At 37.2% G+C, this 25,602-nt stretch overlaps 1 protein-coding gene across 7 annotated transcripts in view; it reads left to right on the top strand.

Annotated features, from left to right (window-relative positions):
- The window catches only part of LOC124882991 (lymphoid-restricted membrane protein), a 51,799-nt gene extending 35,880 nt beyond the window's left edge, over positions 1-15,919 (top strand). The window contains exons 24-40 of one of the 7 annotated variants that reach the window (XM_047389774.1): positions 914-960; positions 1,042-1,133; positions 1,267-1,400; positions 4,434-4,521; positions 4,648-4,702; positions 4,803-4,830; positions 5,082-5,222; positions 6,500-6,634; positions 6,799-6,913; positions 7,033-7,070; positions 7,165-7,236; positions 8,925-8,986; positions 9,237-9,335; positions 11,649-11,780; positions 12,424-12,450; positions 12,832-12,983; positions 14,928-15,919. In XM_047389774.1, coding sequence (XP_047245730.1) covers positions 914-960; positions 1,042-1,133; positions 1,267-1,400; positions 4,434-4,521; positions 4,648-4,702; positions 4,803-4,830; positions 5,082-5,222; positions 6,500-6,634; positions 6,799-6,913; positions 7,033-7,070; positions 7,165-7,236; positions 8,925-8,986; positions 9,237-9,335; positions 11,649-11,780; positions 12,424-12,450; positions 12,832-12,983; positions 14,928-15,070 — 1,560 coding nt within the window. In that variant the 3' untranslated portion in view covers positions 15,071-15,919. Of the gene's footprint in view, positions 1-913; positions 961-1,041; positions 1,134-1,266; positions 1,401-4,433; positions 4,522-4,647; positions 4,703-4,802; positions 4,831-5,081; positions 5,223-6,499; positions 6,635-6,798; positions 6,947-7,032; positions 7,071-7,164; positions 7,237-8,924; positions 8,987-9,236; positions 9,336-11,648; positions 11,781-12,423; positions 12,451-12,831; positions 12,984-14,927 lie in introns of all 7 variants that reach the window. The other 6 variants (XM_047389772.1, XM_047389773.1, XM_047389775.1 and 3 more) reach the window with 6 other exon arrangements.
- Positions 15,920-25,602: the final 9,683 nt, after the last annotated feature.

Below are 25,602 nucleotides of genomic sequence, written 5' to 3'. Positions count from 1 at the left end.
AGCTAAATGAAAGTGATGTGGACATCATGATGATGATGGAAAAGAGAAGAGCAAGGAAAATATGGGTTATTCAGTGTCATCGACATCACAATATTAAACAATAATATTGGAGTATCATGTTTTAATATAAAATATATAATATAAAACATAGTTTTTTCTAGTTCCAACAAGCCAGTCAGGTTGAAAATCGTTCAATTCCAGACAGTCGCATAATTCTTGGCACTTTTTATTATTTGCTGTTTTTAATGAAATTATTATTTCGGACCAAAAACTTCAACTTTAAACCTTACTTCAAAATTAGTCAGTAGTAAAAAAAAAAAAAAATCAAAACTGTTATACACTGGTAATTTATTGTTGGGTAAATAGAGATGAATAAAAAATGCTATAACTTTTATTATGGTTAAACTGGTCGTGTATAACTGGTTGTGTTGATGGATTAACTTCCTTTAAGTACAAAATGGTAGAAAAGTTCTCCTTTTGTTGTTTTCAGTGAAATGTTGAACCAGGCCTTTTTATTTCAAGCTGCGTCATAAAGGATGTTATATACACTCATTACACAAGATGCCATTGCTCTGAGCTCTCACCTCGCTCCATTGTGAGTGTGTGTTCACACTGTTTTCAGGCATTCCGCCTCCAACACTTAGTATTATGCCTGCGTCAACATAGTACCATTTCCAGCCAGATATACACACACTTAAAAAGCTGCATAGCTCTCCGTGTGCATGACTTTAACATTATATAAGAAGTCAACGCAATCTCTATTCCACACTCTGTAAAGCTTAGATGGCATTATCATGTGATGGGACAGGTATGCTCTGTTGTTCTTCATTTAATAGAAAAAATATGTGGGACACACAAGAGAGGGAAAAACCTTTTTAAACTCCTTGTTTGCCTTTTCGGCTGATTGTTTCAGAGTCTCAGTTGTGACCCATCGGCAGACAAATCACCAGCTGAGGACAGGTGAGTGGTTTTCTGTCACCATTTAGTTATGCTTCAGATTTACAGTGTTGTGCTGCTTTACCTTTAAACTGTGTTCTGTAGCAGCACCAGTCTGTTACCTGTGGTGGTGGAGGAAGAAGAGACAGTACAAGATACTACAGCTGATGGTCCAACACTTTCAACCAGTGTGGCAGGTAACAGGATTATGCAAAAAAAATCTAATCTGTATGAAAGCAGGACAGACGGAACTACTGGACAGGTTAATACTTGTGTTTTACATACATCTTCCTACATTTATGAGTACCTTTGCCTTAATGTCCTTTCAAGGGATGGACCAGCTCACTAGCAATGGGGCAAACACCTCTGAGAACGGCCTGCCTCAATCAGAATCATCTGTTATTCAAAAAAGTCAGTCAAAAGGTGGAATGAGCAGCACATCCCCTGATCCCACCTGTTCACAGGTAAGTGGTGTCATCAAATAGGGTGTACAAGCAGATTTGTTTCATTATTTTTTTTAATACGTTTCTATAAGAAATATTTTTTGACCGAAGCCTACAGTGCTTTTTATTTCAAAAGACTCTGCAGTTATATAATTTGACTACCTATAATACCCACAGCAAAAGTAGCTTGTCAAACGATAATTCCTGAGAATATTCTTCTTTACCTGTGATGCTCCAGTTCAGTTCATGCAGGTAATTAGAGCCAGGTTTTCAACCAAGTATCTCTTCAGCAACTAAGCTTTAACAATGTTAATGCAGTAGGCCTTGGACTATTTGAATTCATTTTATAGAAAGGCAAAAGGAGAAAAAAGTAGTGTTCCCATCTTTTTGAACTATGATTAGTTATTTTTATATTTACAGAGCTCTTGTTTTTTGCACTTTTGTCCCACTTCAGTTTTTCAGATCAATTTCCACATCTGACCAAATGTGAGTAAAACCAAAATGCAGTTTTTACATGATGATTTCATTAAGGGGAAAAAACTATTCAAATCAATCTGACCGTATGTGACAAAGTAACTCCCCCTTAACGTAATAATTGTTTGTGCAACCGTTGGGGCAACTTTAATCAAGTGTTGGTGATAACTGGCAAAAAGTCTTTTATATTACTCTGGAGGAATTTATGTCCCATTCTTTTTTGTAAATTGTTTTAATTCAGCAAAGTTAGATGGTTTCAACCAGGAACAACCTGATTAAATCATGCTAAAGCATTGCAATTTTAATCCTGGATTGAAGTCTTTGACTAGGTCACTCCAAAAGCTTTTTTTTTTTTTGCGCTATTAAGTTGGACCTTCTAGTGTGCTTGACCTGCTGCATAACCTAATGCACTTTAGCTTAAGGTCACAAAATGATCATATTCTTCAGGAGTTTCTGATAGAGAGGAGAATTCATGGTTTTATAAATTAAGGCTGGTTGTCTGGGTTCTAAAGCTGCAAAGGAGCCCAAGACCATCACACTATGAGCACGATGAGTGACTGACTGCTGGTATATTCTTTTTCTAAAATGCTGTTAGTTTTACACTAGATGTAATGGGATGCTTGCCTACCAAAGAGTTTGACTGTTGTCTCTGGAGTCCACATTCTTCCAAAGGATTTGAGAATCTTCAAGATTGTGGATGATCATATGTTTTTGTTTTTTTTGCCAAGAATGGTTTTGGCTTTAGAACTATGCTGTGGAGGCCATTTTTGCCGAGCCTCTTTCTTATTGTTGAATCACTTAAATTGACCTAATTTGAGGGAAAAAAAGTCGGCAGTGATGCAGTTATTGTATGAAATTCTGTGACTTTCTAGATAAATCATTGGTGTACTCTTGGAATAATTTTGGTCGGTGAGTGGCTCTCCTGCCAACCATTCACTGCTGTTCTATTTTTTGTTTCACTTGTGGATAATGGCTCTCGCTGTGGTTCCCTGGAGTCCTAAAGTCTTAGAAACTACTGTAGCCTTTCTAGACCGATAGATGTCAATCAATTTGTTTCTCATTGATTCTCAAACTTATTTAGATCTGTGCATGCTGCTTTCTTTTTAGATATTTTTGCCTACTTCATGTTGTCAGGCAGGATGCACATGGTTTCTTTCTTTCTACAGGCTAGGCAGATCTCAGGCCTGGGTGTCTCTTGTGAAATTGAACCCAAAAATCTAGTTATTCACTGGTTAATTCACAAAGGGCTGGCTTTGATTGCTTGTAATAAATTAAGTCAGAATTTGAAAACTGTATTTTGTCAATTTAACTTTGTCTGATATGGATATTTATTTGATCTGAAACCTTTAAGTATAACAAAAATGAAAAAATCAACAGAAATCCCCAATAAAGTCAGCTAGCCATGTTTGTAAATTTTTCATTAATCCTGTTTTTAAAATCCAACATGGCTGGTGCTTGTTTAAAACGTTGTGACAGCTACTAGATTAAACTGTTTTTAACTCTTAAGACAGTTTTTATCTCCGTAAATCTTTCACCCACCTAGTCCTATACAGGCTCTGTTAATGAAAGGCTCTTTTATTGTTTGAATACTTAAAGCACTATTGGGCTGTATTGCGTGAATTAGTTTGTCTCTGTGCAAATATTTTCCAATATCCAATAAGAACATGGTTAAATTGAGTTTGATATCTTCCTCAAATACACCTTCCAGCTTCACAGGTGAACAAGTAGCCACCAGTAGTTGATATTGCTTCACCGTTATCAGTTTACTCTGATTTTTAAGAATATTGTGCTCTGCATTTCTCTTCCACAAATGGTAGTTCCTGTTTGAAGCAAAGATCAATATGCTGGAAAAAACTCAATGTTGTCTAATAGTTCTACATCACAGTGAGTTAGCTCAGTGTTTAGCTTGTAAGATTGATAACAAAAAATGTATTCTTAATACCACTAAAGCTACGCTCACATTGCAGGTCTTGATGCTTAATTCAGATTTGTTTTCTAAAATCTGTTTTATCATTATTTTTTTTGCATCATTGTTCACATTAGTTTTAAGTTGTTGCCTACATCTGACTTCAGTGTGAACTGTTTGCAGTTCAATAAGCCCCAAAAAATCTGATTTGGATGACATGTGCCTACAGTGCAAACAAAACACCACCAGTAGTACATCCACTACAGTGAAACTTATTAGTCTATAGTGTGCTGACATGTTGAGTGAAGATTGTGCCACAAAGATAAGTTCTTCAACAAGCCTTTATGTTTGTATCTTGCAGCTTAAACATCCAAACTATAAAATTCTGTTGTCTTTCCAGTTATGCATATGTGTGACTGTGTAAGCCTATCAAGGAGAGGGAGGGAGGAACAGAGTGCATAGTTTGAATTATATTTCCAATCAGGATAGATTCCTCCTTAATAATTAAGAGTCCTCCCAGTTGCTCTCAGTCTTACATTTCTCTTCATTATGAGATAAGAACATACAAAAAAGGCAAAGTAAGAGTGAAATGAATAGTAAAGATAATGGAGGAACTGGAGCAGAGAATACAGCAGAAAAAGTAGGAAGAGACTGAATATTTTGTATAAACTCAGCAGGATCCAGCACACACCATGGATACCAATGAGAAGAACCATGTTCAGAATGAACCAAGTCAGGTCAGCCTGGCTACTAGAAGAGAATGTAAGTGTAATACATTTATTGTAAAGTTCTAATTGTAAAATATTATAATAATTTTATAATCTGATGAAGTAAATACAGTTGTTCAAGTTTAACTTGGTCTACATATTTTACCGGCTCATTTTCTAGCGGATTCATCTGTGATATCTGACACCAATGATGTCTTCAAGGAGGATAGGAGCAAGTAAGATAATAGACACTTGTACCTATTTTATAATGGAGTCCTCAATCATTTATGTACCTTAAAGAATGATTCTCACAAACTGCTGTCTTGTTCTCTTTAGCTCATCACCTACTGATAAGGAGATTGAGGTAAGCAGAATAACTAAGCCTGGAATCTGTTAAGAATTAGCTTGGTTAGGGTGGATAGTTTCAGAAATTTATGAATGTAAATTGTATCTGATGCACACAATAAAAAGTATATTTACTCTTTGGTTAAAAATAAACTAACTGTTGCTTAATCCAAATTGTTGACACAAAGTCGGCAATGAACTCTCAAAGATAGATATCTTTTATGAAAATGCCCTTAGTGTCATGTATAAAAATCTATTTCATTTTTTCAGGCAGAGTTCCAGCGCCTTGCACTGGGATTCAAGTGTGATATGTTCACTCTGGAGAAAAGGCTCCGGCTGGAGGAAAGGTCCCGTGACCTTGCAGAAGAAAACGTTCGTAGGGAAGTGTCTAGCTGCCAAGGCTTTCTGCAGGTGCAAATTAAAATCTTTAACTTTCTCTGGATGAACGATTCACTCAGGGTTTCTCAGAGCAGATTGTTTCTACTGTGAACATTTTATAAATGTCACTAAAGTTTAAAGCCACTTCTTTTGTTTTGTTTCTGAGAACTCAAAGCATTTTTCTTTTTTGAAACAGTTTAGTGAAAATAGTGGTTGCTGTTCATCACTTCTGATTTCCTTTTGACCAGTTGTGTCCAAAATCAGTCATCAGTGTTTTATCTTTCTGTGGTTCAACACGACAGAATCAAATGTTTGTTTATTACCAGGCCACTGCAGAACTTAATTACATGCATCTAGATCAGACTCAGGACATTTCATGACCATGCAGGAAACTGGCCCTTAAGTACCGGAATTGATGCTTTTGACCATGTTTAGACAAATGCTTTTGAAAACACTTGGCATTTATAAATAGGTAACCAGCTATACTAACTAGTGTGATTACTTATTTTTGCTAAACGGCTCATATAACAGCATGAAAACATTTATAAATACATTGATATTTAGTAATGCTCTCATGAAACATGGGAATAATAATTTTCAGCGTGGCAGCCCGCTACACTGAAAATTAGCCCGCTATGCTCATACAAATTCCTGTAAGGGACCCCGGAAAAACATCATTTACAATATTATCACAATTCACAATAAATCACAATTCTTATAACTATAAGGGTAAATTATCCACATCATGCTGTGGAGAAGCTTTCCTTCTGCTGTGACAAGGAGGCTGGTTATAGTTGAAAGGAAGATGGATGGGCAATCCTGAAAGCAAACCAGTCAGAGTGCGTTGCCAGATTTTAAGCTAAAGGCTTTATGAGTTTTCACTTTTTCAATTAAATTTTTGATAAATGGGAAAAGTGAGGGTTAGCCAAATATCAAAAAGCAGTTTCCTTTTTAGTATAGACTCAACACTGATTCACTTCTGGAGTTGAAATGTTTTTAATGCCTTTGATGTGTCCCAACACCACTTGAAACAAAAGCCAATTTACTTGGAAGTGCAAACAAATCTGCATACTTTGTTAACCATATGGCTTGTGTTTTGTTTTTTAACCATCAGCTATGATTGTTTTAGTTGTTATGTTATATGGATTATAAAAAAGGATACATACTGCTGATATTCTGACAATCTGTGTAAATGTGGAGTTAGTCTGTGTTTCATTGTGAGTAAGGGAATGAAGGAGCTTTCTAAATGCATCTGGTTCAGGTGCAGTCAGTTTTTTACTATCTTCATTTTACCTCACATTCCCTCTTAGGCACTAATCCCTTTGTGTGAAGATGAAAACCAGTCAATGGAGATCATCCAGAGGCTTCAGAAAAACCTAAATATTCTCATCCAGTCCATGACCAGAGTGTCCAGTCGCTCTGAAATGCTTGGAGCTATTCACCAGGTCAGAAAGCTGACATTCTGTATGTCTGTAGCATAAACTGAAGTTTTTTTTTTTGCTTTTTTGTTTAATCTTATTACTGGACATTGACATTATTACTGACAAGCTGTCATTTAGTGAGGATTTTGACTGTAATAATTTAGTTGAGATGTTTGTTTGGACAACAGGAGAATCGTTTTGGTAAAGCTGTGGAGGTGATGATCCAGCATGTAGAGAACCTGAGGAGGACGTATACAAAGGAGCATGCTGAGCTCCTCGAGCTGAGAGAGGCACTCATGCAAAGTGAGAGGTCGTTTGGATCACAAACAGAAAAAGGTTTAGGGCGTTGCAGTTGGATTTCTCAAATTGATGTTCTTATCTTTAAACCCGCTTTTAAATATTCAATGTTTTCAAAATGACAGATGATTTCCGTGGCAAGAAGCTGCCACCAAAACACACGGTTGGTTACTTATGCACAATTTACTGGAATTTATTATGATTTTGTTTCGCTGATGCTTCCTAAGTTTCATATTTCTAATTGTATGATGTCACAGCAGGAGAGAGCCAGGAGAGTCAGCATAGGACCTATTCCCCGTGGAATTGGTGGAAACATGCACTTTGACATGGTAGGAACCGCATACCAGTACGCACTTACATCTTCCTGCCTGGTTGTCAATTTCTCCAAGACAGATGAGATGCAAACAACTAAATAGAACAAAATGTTAAACAAAAGCTTCAAGCCTAGATTAGGCCAAGGAAAGATTTCTAACATCAACGGTTAATTTTTCCAAAATGTGTCTGCAATGCCTTCCAAAAATATTCATACCCCTCGAACTTCATCACATTATGTCACAGTACAACTACAGACTTGAATATATATTTTTAGCCCTCTTTATGTGATAGACCAACATATACAGTAGGTCGTATATCTTGATGATGAATGGTTTTTAAGATTTATTTTACAAAATAAATCAAACTGTGTATGGGGAGGTTTTATATAGTTTTTTTCTTTTTATAGCAACCCTTGGTTCAACTCCATGCCTGGGGTCTTCCTTCATGGAGTTTGCATGTTCTCCCCTTGCATGAATGTGTTCTCTCTGGGTATGTGCATATCTCTTTATTGCCCTGTGATGGACTAACAACCTCTCCAGGGTGTACCCCACCGGTGGAGATGAGCACCTTCCAGGATGCGGGTATAGACAATAGATGGATGAATAAATGGAAACTAAATGCAGTGTGCCGCTCATTTCATTCTTCACATTCAGCATAATGATGGATGAAGTCAGCAGCACACTGTGTTTATGGCTTTCTTTCTACACTGGCTTTCTTCTTGCCTCTCACCCATAAAGGGGAGATTTGTGGAATGCATGACTAATAGTTCTCTTGAGCTGTGGATCTCTGTAGCTTTTCCAGTTTTACCATGGGCCTCTTAGCTCCTCTTTCTGATCAACGCCCTCCTTGCCCTCCTGCCAATTTTGTTGGACAGACATACTCTTTCAATGTCTAGATAATGGATTCAAGAGTGCTCGGTGAGGGTTTCAGAACTTGGGATATTGTTTTTTATTAATTCTTCTTAAGTTTCATCGCCATTTTATCCCCGGACAGTCTGCTATGTTCTTTGGTCTTTATGATGCTTTTTGTTCACTGATGTTGCCTCACAAACCTCTGAGGCCTTCAGAGAACAGCTGAACTGATACTGACAAGAAATTATACACAGTTTGACTTTGTTGACTTATTAGCGACTTCTGAAGGTAAAGAGGGCTGAATAAAACTGCACACTTTGCACACATTTTAAGATTTTAATTTGTAACAAAGAAACATGCATAATTTTTGACCACTTAAGCACTACTCGGTGCTGTCACAAAAATTGGCAATACAAGTTTGTGGTTATAACATGACAAATTATGAAAAGGGGATATGAATATTTCTGAAAGATTTTTATTTATTTTTTTTGCCTCTGACTACTTTCAGTTTAAAATCAGATGTAGCATCTTAATTTAAGAGGTGGTTTGAATTTGGGGAACACTTGTGGTAAACAAACAAACTGTAAAGATTAGCCATAATGTTGTAATGGACTTGTAGCCTCAAATTTGATCTAAAATATGTCTGTGGCATATTGACCTTTTTAGATCTTTCTAATTGTACTTTAAAAGGAATTACATCATAAAATACATGATCATTTGCTGAACTACAAACACATCCTTATATGTTTGTTGTTTGGAACATTTTAACTGTTTCAACAGCAGAAAAAAGTAGTAATGATGATAATTAACCAATTTTATTTATTACAAAAGTTGTTTTTTTCTTTTACCAGACCAAAGGTTGTCAGGATGGCTTTGAATCTGATGCAGAGAGGTTGACAAGGAGATCCCCGTGGTAAGAAAAAGAAAGAAAAAAAAACACTCCCCTCCTCTAGTTACTGTATCACATGTAATTGGAGAAGATTGAGTAAATATTGAGGGAAATGTCAACACCTTGAGGCCAAGTGGACAATTACAGTGCCTAATTCTTGAGGTGGACTGTTGTACATTCCTTTTGTTTTTGGTGGTTTAATTTTTCTCCAAAACCTACTGCTACTTGGAGGATTGTTGTTGTTATGCAACTATGTGTTAACGATGGTTTCCAGGAATGTGGCTGGGAAGAGCATGACACGGCCCCCGCTAAAACGGTTTGTTAGCTCTGCGGCCTGGGTTGACACTGAAGATCCCCCTGACATGGCTAAGGGGTAAGGAGATGGATGTCGCTCTGGCTGCATCACCCTGGTCTTTTCACAGTAAACCCTTCTGCTATAAAGATGGTAGCTTTCAGGTTTGAAATTCTCATTGTCTGCCCTACAATGTTCCTGTTGTCATATATATATATATATATATATATATATATGTATGTATATGTATATATATGTATATGTATATGTATGTATATGTATATGTATATATATGTATATGTATATATATGTATATGTATATGTATATATATATATATGTATATGTATATATATATATATGTATATATATATATATATATGTATATATGTATATATATATGTATATATATATACATATATATACATATATGTGTATATATATGTATATATATATACATATATGTGTATATATATGTATATATATATATATGTATATGTATATATATATATATGTATATGTATATATATATATATGTATATGTATATATATATATATGTATGTATATGTATATATATATATATGTATATATATATATATATATATATATATATATGTATATATATGTATATATATATATGTATATATATATACATATATACATATATGTGTATATATATGTATATATATATACATATATGTGTACATATATGTATATATATATATATGTATATATATATGTTCACTTTTGAAGTACAAAAATTAGAGGTCATTAGGGGATGAGATAAGCTTTTATACTTGCAGCCAAGTTGCACATTCTCTGAGAGGACCAGGAAAAGTATATATTTTTTTTTTCATTTTGAGTGTGCAGATATTGGCCAAACGGTTAAAAAAAGAATAAACCTGATCCGAAAACAGGAAAAAGCAGCTATGATACCAAACCCCAGAGCAGCCATCTTTTATGCATGAAGTCCTAAGCATGGGGAAGTGTCTATGAGAAGTGTTGTGGACTTGAGCTGTTTTAATGTTTTGTGTTGCTGCTGGAAACCCATTAAGACTTGAGGTGCTTTCTGTACATATGCACAGAGACGGGTCTTAATTGGTTGATGACACCTTCCAGTATGCTGTTCAATATTTAAATACCAACATTTTTTTGATATCTGTAAAGGGTGTGAAATTGCTTCATGGCTTAATGCTCTGGTTTTGAAACATCTACATTGCCCCATACCCCTTGAACCTTTCCACATTCTGTCACTTTACTGTCACAAACTTCAATATATTTAATTTAAATGTTATGTGTTAAACTGACACAAAGTGCTGCATAATTGTGATGTGATTAGAATGCTCTGTGGTTTCCTTTTTTTAAACTTATAAAAACTGTGGATGAGCTGCAGGTACCCACAGCTCAAGTGGTATCTTGGTGGAGTCGTTCACCAGGACAGCTTTTAGTTCTGGATCCACAAATCTGGGCTATAAGAAAGAGTGGCAAGAAGAAAATCCTTAAAAAGGTTTCACGTTTGAGTGACACATCAAGCATGGAGAAGAAGGTGCTCTGGTCATTTAAGACTAAAGTAAAAATTTTTGACCTACAAAAATTGTGTGTGGTTGGAAACTAACCCAGTGCAGCACTCTGAAGACACTTGTCCCCAATCTGAAACAAGACGGCGGCATCATTCTATAGTGATGTCTTTTTTAACAGGGACAGGAAAGACAGAGAAAGTTGATGAGAAGAACAATGGAACTAATTGTGTTCCCTGGTTTGTTTCTATAGATTACAACTCTAAACATAGACCCAGAGCTACAATGCTCCCAATCAAACCATATGTTTGATTGGGATCTGCCTAGCCTGGAGTGTGGCCCAAAGTCCTGATCGAAATCCATTGAAACATCTATGGCAAGACTTGTAAACCGTTGACTGAAGTTTAGCTTTTTTGAAAGAAATGATCAAAAACTGATAGACATACACGGAAAGACTTGGAGGCAGCTGTAATTGCAGAGAAATCTGTATCTGCAAATATTGACAAATTCTTCTTACACTTTAAAATTATGGTCTATTATTCAAAACCCAAATATGATTCATTGAAGTATGTGGTCACAATGTGACAAAATGTAAAAGGAAAAGTTTAGGTGGTATGAAAATTTTTTTAAACTGTTATTTGCTTGACTTAAAATGTTTTATAATTATTTAAAATGTGAAATGTAGTCAATATTTTTAATAAAAGAAAATTGTTATTTAGGTGTCTACCTTTGCCAGCTATTTTTGCTGCATATGCATGACGTTTGTGAACCCAAATTATGTATGTGTGCTCACCAAATATTGTTGTTTTGTACTCTCACATTTCTGTGAATAAGCCACTGAACACTGTTTGTGAATGCATGATCATGCATGCCCACAGGGCATCCTGCAGCAGCACAGACTGCCAGTCAGACGACGAGCCGAAGGAGGAGGTATTGGAAGAAAAGAGGAGACCCAGTCTCAGTGAGCTGGGCAGCAAACTCACCTCCCTAATTCTGCCCCTTAAGACGACGTTAGTGAAACCAAAAGCTCATCACCAATTTACTGCAGTACCACTGCCTGCAAGCAAAACTAAAAGGCTTAATGCACAGTGGAAGAGTTGATCACTCGGCTTCAGTGAGGTTCCTGTAGTTCTGACCTGAGGTGTTATCAGTTTATCTGTGACACATTTCTATCTTTTGTCCTTCGTTTAAATGTAATTTCTGGTTTGTTTTAAACCACAGCCACTACACCTAATACTGCAAGTTCAAATTTAAGTGGGGAACTTAAGGAACCTTGTGAGTGATGAAACTGTTTCATTCTATGGGATAATGCTGGACCATCCTCTTTACTTTTTGTCCACATTGGTTTTAAATCATGGTAACAGAATGTTCTTATTGTTTGGGCCATAATTTTTGAGAACTTTTTTGACTTGAGATCAATGTGATAAATGAGTTAAGAAATTTGGGTTGTGACTTCTGCATGAAACTTCTTGTTTATCTTGATCAAGCTTATTGCTCTGTCCTTAATAACTCATTCCTGTATTTTAACAATATTTTGTGCAAACTAGCGTTGTTGAACTTAATCTATTGTGGGGCGACTGTCCTTCATGTGTAAGTAAGCAAATAATGTGTTATTTCTATCTATCTTCTTTTCTACCTTTTTAAATACCTCAGGAGTCAGGATGAACTGTTTGTCATGCTGTAAGTGAAGAACAAGTTCATGCTCTAACCCACTTCCCAACCAAACTGCTTTGGAGCTTTTAACAGCTTTTGCATGCTGTTGTCCATTATGATCTTCATGTAAATGCTTGTGCAAGACAGGTGTCTACATGCATTGGATCTAACTTTGGATTTCATTTAAGGCTAAATTACTGCTGGTTGCTCATTGCACAATTTACCATAAATGAAACTGATGTTTTTTAAAACACCATCTTGTGGTGGCTTTATCACCATCACTATTCATTTTTGGTAAGTTTGCTCACTTGCTTTTAATTACAACATTGTTTTTTCCCTGCGATCAATCATTCTTCATCGCATAGTTTTAGATGAACCTGCACTAACATTTCCTTCTCTTTCCTTCAGTCCAAGTCCTTCATCCAGCCCCACATCTACAGATCCAGGGATATCTCAGTCTCTGTCCCAAAGCCTGACCAGTTCCAGGGCAGCTGCTGCAGCCACAGCCAAAGGAGGCAGAGGCCTCTGGCTGTGGTTGGCTATTGTGGTTGTGCTAGCAGGTAAATACTTCTGTTTTTACATAAATTATACACTTTTTTTTATTAGGGGTATAAAATGGACAGAAGAAAATGAATTTTCTCCAAGCAGAATAATGCCACTTTATGCCCGTTTTTCTATTTTCATTTGTTGGACCTAGCTTGTAATGTTGTTTTAAATGTTTGAAACAGTCATGCTACAAAAACAGTACATCCTCTTTTTATTCTAGTGTTTTGTATATCTGGATATAATAAAAATAGTTTGGTGCCAGTGTTGTGCATGAATACATCGATCGATGGCTTTAACCTTTCAGACAACTTTAAACTTAGTGATGCTGCTTTTTACATGACAGACTTGAATTGAACCCAATCCTCCCTAGTTGGGAGTAAACAAAATTTTAGTTTCTTTATAGCAATAAGAGTTGCAACATTAAGCTGTAAAGGTCAGAACTTGTTGACTGCTGTGTTTTTAGGCATGCGCATGTGTGTGTAGGGACACACAGTTGCAACTTGGGCTGCTGTGCAGACACGTTTGTCTCTGTAATGTCCTTATTAATAATGTCTGCTTCTACTGTTGTGTGAAACACCACTTTAACATCTTCGTCAACTAAACAGTATAAACTAAAAACTAGCCCACTACGCATCAAAACTGGCAGATAATTCCAAGGTATGCACTAGGTTTCTGTTGTTACTGCATGGCACTCTGCTGCAGGCAGCTGGGGGCCTGCAGATCTGTACCTTTTCAACAAACAGGAAGCTGCATCTAAATGCCACTACTCGCTTTGCTTTCTGACCATTGCTAATGAAAGTATTGCGTAAATGACAGCGCAAATGTTGTCCTTAAATTACATAAGTGAATGTTAACTGATGTTTTAAAGACAATCAGGATTTATTAAAGAGGAAAACGAACTTCTTTTTGGCAAAAAGCATTACAATATGTGAAGTAGAACAGTCTTTTATGTGTTTGTGTGGAAAAAGGACAGCAGAGAATTAAACAAATGTAAACAATGTGACAAAGACCAGGCTGGAAATGCTAGGTGATGATGATATCCTAACTGACACAGGAAATTATGATCTATTCATTGGTAAAGGGTTTATATTGGGACTGTCAACTTGGTTCAGAATGATGGTTAACAATGATCATGAACTTAATTTTAACAGTGTTATTTTAAGTTCAGATTGGTTGTTAATATGGGTGAAGCGACATGACACTGGATGGCCCTTTAGCAGGTCCTAAAATGAATAAGGTCTTACTTCATTTACACAAAAACACAACAAACTCCAAACTGGTAAGTGTTAAGATAGAGGCAACCTGTGCATGAAAAACAAGGTACAATCTTGCTGCTTCCATAGGTTGTTCAGGTTGTAATTGAATCATTTTAGAACCTGGTTAGGGCCAGATTAATTATGTCTTCATATATAAAACTCTAGAGTTGAGATGTCCTTTTTTACCATGACTTTTGTTTCTTCATTTGAAACGGCATACAGTATAGGCTGTTTGTGTGCTTCAATCTTTTAACCAAGATTATACATTGATATGATACAATTCCTATCCTGTAATATACCCTGTAACTCTTTGCATCAGTTTAAACCAAAGCTACTTCTTAGATCTTTCTGCTTAAAAAGGGAAAAAACAAAACGTTTTCCACTAACCTAGCTTGTCCACAAAATGCAAGTGGATTACATATTTAGAGTTTGGTGACTTTCTCCCTGTAGATTTGCCTACAATTCTGCTGAACTGTAGCATCAGAAAAACAGATGGGGTTTTTCAACCTTGATCCTTCAGGGATTTTTGTCACCTGGGTGGGTTAGAGAGATTGTAAGGTGACCTTGAGTGCCAGAAAGGCGCCTATTAAATAAAATGTATTATTATTATCAACCTCTTTTCTTTGCAACCTTGTGTCGCTAGCAGTTCATTGTAGGCATTTCCCCTCCAAGCCCTTATTTCTAACTATTTGGTATACACAGGTCTACTTGCACTCCTGGCCAGTTTGGTGATGCAGCCAGCAGTCGATGCAGCACCTGTGGGGACGGGAGACTCCTGGATGACCATCCAACAGCTGCTTTGGCCTTACACAGGGCTTCGGCATAATGGACAACCACCCGTCTAGATCATGTTCTGTGAGGCGGGTGGTTCTAGAGCCCCTCAGCCCTCTGCAGACGGTCTCTTTGCACTGACATGGTGATGACAAAGACAGTATGCCACTCCTGAGCAGAGCCAGATGGGATGTTTACTGGTGCCTGAATTTTCCTGAATGAAGACTTGCATTAACAGCACAGGCCAGACCGTGGGGGACGGTTAACCCTATAGACGGTTTTATGTATTGGATCACGTTTGCTACATTAGTCTGTTTCTGCATGTCTCTGTGTTTACAGGAAAGGTTGTGCTGACCAGTGTTCTTAACCTGAGGCAACCTGAAAACATGAAAATGTTATCAGCACTCCTGGAAACAGCCAACCATGACATAATACACTCAGTTACATCATGATCTGTCCAAAGAGCTGGCATAGAAATGACCAATAATGTCACATAATTTTGTGTTCCACTCTGACAGTGCAACAAGAGTTTTTAAACACATTTCATTAGCTTCATTTCTGGTTACACAATATAACAGCTGACTTTGCTATTATCTTCTCATATAAGCTAAAGTCTGCAAACACCAGTTAAAAGTTGTTTATTTTATTTGTTTCTGACATATATTCCGGATTGTTAGCTTTAAGTGGAAAGAGATGGATCTTTTTACTTTTAAGCTAAACAATACCAGTTAAGTCTTGACTTGTATTGTAATTGTTAGTTTTAAGACAAACATTTTTTTTTTTGTTTGAACACCAAATTTCTCTTTCTTTTAACTAATATTCTTTTTGTGGTTCCCACAGTTTTCAATTTAATATACTTTTGTATGTTCCAACGAGGATGCATGGATCTTTGCACAAATAAAGTAGCCTATTCTGCAACAAAACGTGTTCTGCAAGCATCATAATGCAAATTTAACATTGACTGCATTAGCTTATTACCATGATTAATGTATAAACCAGAAGTCAGGTGGCAAAAAGCAGGTTCTGCAAAGTTTGAACAAACACCAGGTGTCATGTTATCCCGAAGCATGTGGATCAAGGTACATCCTCAGAGATTCTTTGGGGTCACAAGTGGGGTCATATTGCTCACACACAATTGGAACATGGGATTGAAATGCACAAGTACAAGGGAAAAAACAAAACATGAAACTGTACAAGAGAACAGTGAAGATATGCTACTTTGGTTTTTGTCGTCTTTTTCGATCATTCTGGCCACTCGGCTGCGATGCAGAGCAAAAACAATGCCATGTGAACTCCACCATAATTTGTCACCTGACAAAAATGTTTCATCTATTTTATTTGGATTTTATGTGTCAACCCAACACAGAGCAATGGATAACTGTGATTAGCCATAGTTTGCTGCAGATCTTTGGCGGCATGTTTGTACCAGCTTTGCTCATATAGAGCTGGAAATGTTTGCCCATCTTTCTTTGCAAAAATAGCCTTAACTCAGATTGGATGGATAGCATCTGTGTGAGCATCAATTCTCTTGTGGCCAGGATGGCGTGCAGTCATAGTTTAATTCCACAGAGATTTGACTGGCACGCCACATTTGCCTTGTCCCCTACTAAGCTGGTGGCTTCCTTTCTACAACAGGTTTCTTTTTATACCATATTTATGGAGTGTATGGCTAATGGTTGTCCTGTCGACAGATTCTCTCTCTTAGCTGTGTATTCCTGCAGCTTTGTCAGATATTTTGGTCCTCATGGCCGCTTCTCTGAATAATTCCCTCTTTGCCTGCCCTGCCGGTTTAGGTGTATGCTCATTTCTTGGTAGGTTTGCATTTCTTGAATATTGTTTGCATTTTCACTTGATGGATTAAGATGTGCTTTGGGAAATGTTCAGAACTTTGGAAAATTGTTTTATAACCAAGCTGCTTTTTAATCTTTTCAACAACTTAACCTCTGACCTGTCTTCCTTGTTCCTTGATCTTTTGAGCAGTAATATTTTCTTTAATTCACAATAATGAACTTAAATAAATGGACCTTTGGATTTTTTTTCAGACCAAAAAGCTCTAGGAATATGAATACTTTTGCAACACACTGTATTAAGCTATACGCCTCTTATTTTTAACATCAAATGGGCTTTCATAACTTGACCTTTTCATATACTTCCCTATTTGAAAAAGAATATCTTCCCTTCTATGCCGATGTAAATGTCAAATTGTAACATTAACAACATATGATTGTTGTGCCGAAGCAGAAGTTACTAAAATAAACTAGACATGTTGCTGGCGATAAATGGCGTGCAGAAGTCCTGGTGATATGTCATTGTGCTAAATAGTTTATATTTAAGAGGTTGTTGCAAAACAAAAACTTCTGAAGGACCAGAAACTCAAATCGACATTCCACATGGTCCACCTGAAAGTACAAGCACAGGCAGAGGGAAACATCTGCTCATAGGCAGCCTGTTCTGTGGTTGGGTTCTGAAAAAGAGATGAACATTTTCTGCTTTGGAGAAAAATGTCATTTTTGGAGTTGCAAACTCACATTTGGCTCCGAGTCAAATGTAGCAGAACTCATTCCACACTGAGTTCCAGATAGTCAGTTTTACCATTGTGAGTCCTTGTAGCATTTGTGGAGCACCATAAAATAGCTCCTATCTTGTGATCTAGTCCAACATCAACATGTTGCTCATATTAAGAGCTGTGCTATCCCTAACAAACATTACAGAATACAATATCTGTCTGTATTAGGGGTAGTGTAGAATGAATATGGTAAAGGATACAAATCTTTTTGTGGATGGCGACTTATTTGTGGGTGTACTTGTTTACAAAGATGTTGATCTCAGAGTTTAGCATGGCTTCCTGCAGACCAGTTTTGCTCATCCTACTCACCATGAGGTGAAGGAGGGCTCTCTTCTGCCCCAGCTGCAGCATGCACTTATCATCCTGTTCATTAAAACCACACACAAGCTGTAAACAGTGAGCCATACACCTAAACCTTGGTGCGTCTTCTGGTTTAAAAAACAAAAGAGTGTCAAATACAGGTCCTTCTCAAAATATTAGCATATTGTGATAAAGTTCATTATTTTCCATAATGTCATGATGAAAATTTAACATTCATATATTTTAGATTCATTGCACACTAACTGAAATATTTCAGGTCTTTTATTGTCTTAATACGGATGATTTTGGCATACAGCTCATGAAAACCCAAAATTCCTATCTCACAAAATTAGCATATCATTAAAAGGGTCTCTAAACGAGCTATGAACCTAATCATCTGAATCAACGAGTTAACTCTAAACACCTGCAAAAGATTCCTGAGGCCTTTAAAACTCCCAGCCTGGTTCATCACTCAAAACCCCAATCATGGGTAAGACTGCCGACCTGACTGCTGTCCAGAAGGCCACTATTGACACCCTCAAGCAAGAGGGTAAGACACAAAGAAATTTCTGAACGAATAGGCTGTTCCCAGAGTGCTGTATCAAGGCACCTCAGTGGGAAGTCTGTGGGAAGAAAAAAGTGTGGCAGAAAACGCTGCACAACGAGAAGAGGTGACCGGACCCTGAGGAAGATTGTGGAGAAGGGCCGATTCCAGACCTTGGGGGACCTGCGGAAGCAGTGGACTGAGTCTGGAGTAGAAACATCCAGAGCCATCGTGCACAGGCGTGTGCAGGAAATGGGCTACAGGTGCCGCATTCCCCAGGTCAAGCCACTTTTGAACCAGAAACAGCGGCAGAAGCGCCTGACCTGGGCTACAGAGAAGCAGCACTGGACTGTTGCTCAGTGGTCCAAAGTACTTTTTTCGGATTAAATCAAATTCTGCATGTCATTCGACAATCAAGGTGCCAGAGTCTGGAGGAAGACTGGGGAGAAGGAAATGCCAAAATGCCAGAAGTCCAGTGTCAAGTACCCACAGTCAGTGATGGTCTGGGGTGCCGTGTCAGCTGCTGGTGTTGGTCCACTGTGTTTTATCAAGGGCAGGGTCAATGCAGCTAGCTATCAGGAGATTTTGGAGCACTTCATGCTTCCATCTGCTGAAAAGCTTTATGGAGATGAAGATTTCATTTTTCAGCACGACCTGGCACCTGCTCACAGTGCCAAAACCACTGGTAAATGGTTTACTGACCATGGTATCACTGTGCTCAATTGGCCTGCCAACTCTCCTGACCTGAACCCCATAGAGAATCTGTGGGATATTGTGAAGAGAACGTTGAGAGACTCAAGACCCAACACTCTGGATGAGCTAAAGGCCGCTATCGAAGCATCCTGGGCCTCCATAAGACCTCAGCAGTGCCACAGGCTGATTGCCTCCATGCCACGCCACATTGAAGCAGTCATTTCTGCCAAAGGATTCCCGACCAAGTATTGAGTGCATAACTGTACATGATTATTTGAAGGTTGACGTTTTTTGTATTAAAAACACTTTTCTTTTATTGGTCGGATGACATATGCTAATTTTATGAGATAGGAATTTTGGGTTTTCATGAGCTGTATGCCACAATCATCCGTATTAAGACAATAAAAGACCTGAAATATTTCAGTTAGTGTGCAATGAATCTAAAATATATGAATGTTAAATTTTTATCATTACATTATGGAAAATAATGAACTTTATCACAATATGCTAATATTTTGAGAAGGACCTGTATGTCCCCAACAAGTTTTCCTGCCTCTGAGAAAATCTCCAAACCCAACAAAAACAACTGAGAGACCCTACCCAGTAGAAAAATCAACCCTCTGGGGTCCTTTCCACCTGTGTTAAAAAAATATTCTTTTAAATGTTTAGCACATTATCAACATATTTTAATTTTTTTTCATAAATGCAATTTTTAACTTCAGTCCTGAGTCTTCTGAATTTTTTTACTTTTTCATTTAAAAGCCACACAAGCTATAAAAATTTATATTTCCCCCAAATACAGAACCTGACCAAATTGTATGCCATTTGCATCAACACAGCAAAGATTTAAAAACAAATGTAAAAGAACCAGGGATAATTTAGGGTTAAGATTAAATCTGAAAAAGAGCAAAAACTGAGAACGTGATTGTGACCGTTCTGTAAAAAAAGATTCAACTGAAAGAAATTATATTTCAACTAACGGGACCACAATGAGGGAAATAAGTTACTGGATGAATATTTGATGAAAATGTGTTTTTTTTGGGGGTGAAATTTTATTACAAAATATTTGGTGTAGAACTAGTAAAGTATGTTTTTACAGCTATGGCTGACAGCTGCTTGCCATCCAAATGGCATGGACAGATGTGCTAATAAAGAAGCTAAATCCATTTTTATAGACCACAAAGAAAAATATTCAGCCTTTGAATAAAATGATTTTGATTGAGATCTTATACGTATTTGGTTACATAAGATGCAGCTATTTAAAAAAATCCTCAAACAGCAGGGAATTCCTTTTATGCAGAACCGCTGTCTCGCCTGACCCCGTTGAGCTTTTTCACATTTTGTCACATTATAACCATAATTGGCTTTTTTTGTGACAGACCAACAAAAAGTAGTACACTGTGAAGTGAAAATAAAACATATTTTTTAAAATTTGTGGTTGGAACAGGACAAAATGTGAATTGGTTCATGATTCCTTATTGTTCAACTTGTATTGTGAATGTTGTATGTACCACCACCATCCCAGCAAGCAGCAAAGGGAGGTTCCATGTAGATGACCAATCATGATAACCTGACTTTTGCCATTACTGCACAGTTTTATATCTTATTTTTGTATTAGTATATTTTACCTTGTGTGAATGTGCATTCTTCCATTTTCCTGTCACGTTGCAGCTGGTACACCTGACTTTCCCCACTGGTAGACACCCCAACAGGGCAGCAAACCTTACTGTTGGGCCACCTTGTTGGCTAAGGGAACACCTTCAGCCCACTTCCAATCTGGAAGAGTAAACCTTGGATTTCTAAGGAGCTGCACACTCAACCTAAGCAGTAAAACCCTGTTGTAATCACCTGCAGTACTGAATAACCTCTTCTCCTGAAAGGCTGAGGTGAAAGGTCTAAGAGGTCATAGTAATAAACTCTACCCAGGGGAGTGTACCACATTAGATCTACAAGCTTCATTTCCTGTCAATGCCAGTTGAGGAACAGTCAGATCCCACCTTAATTTCTATGTGGAAAAATTATTTATTGGAATAGGTTTAAAGATAAATCTTACATGAAAATTCATAAATTCTGACATTTTGATTGACCATTTAAACTTCTTGTTCTAAGGTGGTTCTCCTCCCATCCAATAGACTTCCTGTTCTTCAGAAGTGAAGATTTCAACCAAAATATTAAAAGAACTGCAAAATCCAAAAAGAGAGCTGTGCTACGTTACCCCTCCAATGGATGTCACAGAGGTTTCATGAAGACCTCAGGGAACTGAAAATAGAGAATAAAATGTTTAGTTTAAAATTCTTTTTTTTTCTTCTCATCAGAAAAGACCAGGCTGGACATGTGATCAATGGGTGCTTCTGTTTCTCCAAGTATCTTGCTCCTGCTTCTTTCTGAAGTCTGTTCACAGCATAAGCAGGAACTGAGTCCTTTGTCCTACCCGTTTTTTCTGTCTGACTCCTGGATGGACCACCACTTTTCTTCCACTGTCTCCTTCTGAGACTGATAAGCAGTCATAGTGGACGTGGAGGAATGAGTTCTTATGCCAATATCATTCTTAGCTAGTTGTATGGGAACCATAAAACCCAGGCCAGAGAGAATTTAAGTGCACCCTTTCATCAAACATTTTGACAGGTGGGCAGGACTTCCGGTGAGGGCGGGACTTTAGGTGGGGGCCATGTGGGCGCCATGTGGTTGCCATATGGGCAGGAGGTCACGTGGTCAAGCAGGGGGGTGTGTCCAAGGGGCGTAACAGTGGATGTTGATTGGTTGTCGTCATTAGGGGCGATACCTTAAATGAGTCAATTAAAACACAGGGGTGTGTTAAAGGGTGTTACGGGGAAGGCCTTAAATGAGCCAATTAAAACACACAGGGGTGTGTTTAAGGGTGTTATTAATAATCTGTATGTTTTTTCAGGCGTTAATACATCTAAAAAACAAAACAAAAAAAAGACATGCATCCTTTTATATTTTAAAGGTATAATCAACTTAATGTTGACCTATCACATGAAATCCTAATAAAGGAACTGTGTAACCTGACAGAATTGTAAGTTAATTTTGCTTTACAGCAGGACCTATTTGTTGAATATATGAGCCAGTCTAAATCCGTTCAAAATAGAAAAGACCTAAAAAAGTAAATAAAAAATATTGTGCTTCACTACATCGATGGAACGAGAAAAACCTTCAGCTTCTGCGTCAACATACTGGAAAAGCAGCTGAAATAGGTAAGACGAATATCAGATTAACAGAAAAAAAAAGAACATCAGTATACTGTTTCCAAGTTACAAATTGACTCTAGCAATGATGTGTTTGTTTTTGAATCATGAGAGACTCCATTTTAGGAAAAAGGAATGATAATTTTAGTTACCTGTAGCTTTTCTAAAACATTTACTTTTTCATCTTAGAGTTACAGGGTTACAGTTATTCTATATCCAACTGTTAGGGGCGATGTCAGGAAGGGGCAGTTACGTCTGTTTCTTAGATAACATATCACCTTTGAACTCAAGAAGGGTTTTGGTCTTAAAAACATAGTCTTTGCAGTTGAGATAACACTGTCATGTTCTGGTATAAATACTGTGTGTAAATGTTGGGGCTCTGTTTCATTGGTTAACCTCAGTGTCAGGGTCTTCAAATGCTGAATGTCTTTGAACCATAACACTTGTTACATTGAAAAATACCAGTACTGACAAGAAAAAATGTCGGTAAATATTTCAGGAAACCCGGAAATTGTGGCTTCTACTTCTGATAATTCACAAAAGCACAATGACATCTTTAAACGTAAGTAAGTAAGTAAGTATTCATTTTTAAGAAATCATTAAATGCATGTGAATGTTCTCAAATTTTGTTTATATATATTGTTTATATATATATATATATTTGTTTCTTTGTCATAGAACCCACCGCTGATGACCTTGATGATTTCATCTTGACACAATCAGATTATGGTAAGTAAATGTTAAATGCAATAAAATATATATATATATATATATATATATATATATATATATATATATATATATATATATATATATATTATAGTTAACCCTTGACAATGTTTCAATTTATAGATTTGATGAGAGAGGTAAACCCGAATGATCAAGTTGGAGGGTTCAGTGGCTGGAATCGACAGTCAAAATTGAGAAGGCGAATTATTTCCAAACAAGAAAAACCCGCAACAACTGAACTTTCTTTTAACACAGAAATTAAAACTGATTCTTTGAATACCCCCCCGTCAATTATCATCATTTCCCCTGAAGACACACCGGATAAGTTACCAGCACCACCAGAAAGTAAGTAAGTCCTAAGAACTATCTATTTTTTCTTTGAGAGTGAATGTATTTTAAACCTCAGATAAAAAACTGTTTACAGATTCGACTGAGAGCTCTGTGGAAGACATAGTTGTCGAGCAGGAGCAAGGTAAGGAAATAAAAATTAAATAAAAACAATATATATATATATATATATGTATTTTAAGCATAGTTCAATAAAATGTCATATAAACCTGTTTACAGATACATCCAAAGATGCCACATTGAATCCGCCCACCAGAAGGTCGCTTTTCAAAGATCAAGACAGCTTTCAGCAGAAAGGCACCGTTTCAGTTCAACAAGAAGTGAAATCTGGAGGTTTTACCGCAAAGAATCGGAGTAAGATAAAAATAAAAAAAAACTTGTGTATTTTAAAAACTATTTTTCGTTTTATTTATGAACGCTGTGCTGCGCAGCGTAAGATAACTTTTATTGTCTTCTGTTTTTACAGAATATTTAACCCCGGCCAAAAGACAGCGACTCTCTGCGCTACAAAGCAGAGCAACGCTAGTGAGTGGATTAATGAACGGTACGTTTTAATTCATACATACATACTGAATTAATTTGAATTCCTTTATTTTTTTTCCAGCTTTAATGTGATTATTTCAATATATATATATATATTTATTATCTATTTATTTATTTTTTGTACATTCTCCTTACAGAGGTAACGTTGATGGTAGGACAGATTGGCCACAGAAACGGACAGCGCAGGAAGACAGTCTCTACAGCCTCACGGAATCTTTGTAATAAGGCCTCGTCGTTAACGCTTCTGGCAGCATGTCAGATTCTGTTAAAGAAGCATTTTGGTGACATCAAGGTGATTTTAAACTGAACTGATCACTGTGTTTTGTTTTTTGTTTTTTTGTTTTTTCTGTAGGTTAGTTTTATTTTTATTTTGTTTCTTATGTTCATAGAAATGGATAACCGAATCAGACTTGCCCTGGATGAAATAAGAAATTTAGTTAATGAACTTGACGAAATTCCCGTTAATGCAGAAGTAAATAGCGCACCGTCTCCACACAGCATTGAGCAAAATTATCATAATCCTTCTACGTCACACTCCGCAGATCGGCACGGGGGTCATTTCAATACGGACGTAGCAGTTAGTTCTGATCAAATAATCAGACTTGCCCTGGATGAAATAAGAAATTTAGTTAATGAACTTAACAAAATCCCCGTTAATGCAGAAGTAGCAGATAACATCGTTTTAAATGCATCTCCTGCTAACAGTGAAAATGTAATAAATGAACATCAGCACGGTGACGTTTTAAACGTAATCAATCAGGCTCTTTCCGATTTAAATAGCGCACCGTCTCCACACAGCAGCATTGAGGAAAATAATCAGAATCTTTCTACGTCACACGCCGCAGATCGGCACGGTGACGTTTTAAACGTAATCAATCAGGCTCTTTCCGATTTAAATAGCGCACCGTCTCCACACAGCATTGAGCAAAATTATCCACCTGACACTCATCAGAATCCTTCTACGTCACACGCTGCAGATCAGCACGGGGGTCATTTCAATACGGACGTAGCAGTTAGTTCTGATCAAATAGAGCGAGATCCTCCAGCTGTGGTTGAACGTGAACATTTTAATAACCATGAAATAAGGAGACCTTTTACCATACCGCCACCCTGTCCAAGTAACGTTCCAGATTTAGCAGCATTCTATACAGACATCATGCGTATTATAATTGAATTAGCCGACGCTGCGAGATCGTTAACCAGACGTAACGACGTTGTGCAGCTGGAATTAGTGGGTGAAAATCTCAATCGTCACATCACATTTACTGTTACAGATGATGGAAATATGATCCTGCCTGCTTTCGAAAACTTCCTCGACGATTTAGTACAATCGAATGCAAATATACCTGTAGATAATAACATGGAATTTGTTCTTCAGGTTGTTAATGACCCAGCAGGAGGTTCTAAGCGTAAAGCTGCAGGAACGTTAGACTGTGAACTGTTTAATAAGAAAATGCGTCATTTGTATATTATAAACAATACCGGTAATCAGTTATGTTTTGCAATCAGCCTTGCACACGTCTCTGATCCTGAGCTCACGGATCACCGTGCTGTAGAACTGGGGAGGAGATGGCAGCATCAGGCGGGCCTCGACGAGCAAACAGCAGTTACTTTTAGTGATATTGGTAAATTTGAAACCATTCTGAAGAGAAAAATTGTAGTGTTTCACAGAACCAC

Source organism: Girardinichthys multiradiatus, chromosome 17, assembly GCF_021462225.1.
Source record: "Girardinichthys multiradiatus isolate DD_20200921_A chromosome 17, DD_fGirMul_XY1, whole genome shotgun sequence".
Taxonomy (NCBI): Eukaryota; Metazoa; Chordata; class Actinopteri; order Cyprinodontiformes; family Goodeidae; genus Girardinichthys; species Girardinichthys multiradiatus.
This window is presented reverse-complemented; position numbering and strand designations above follow the sequence as displayed.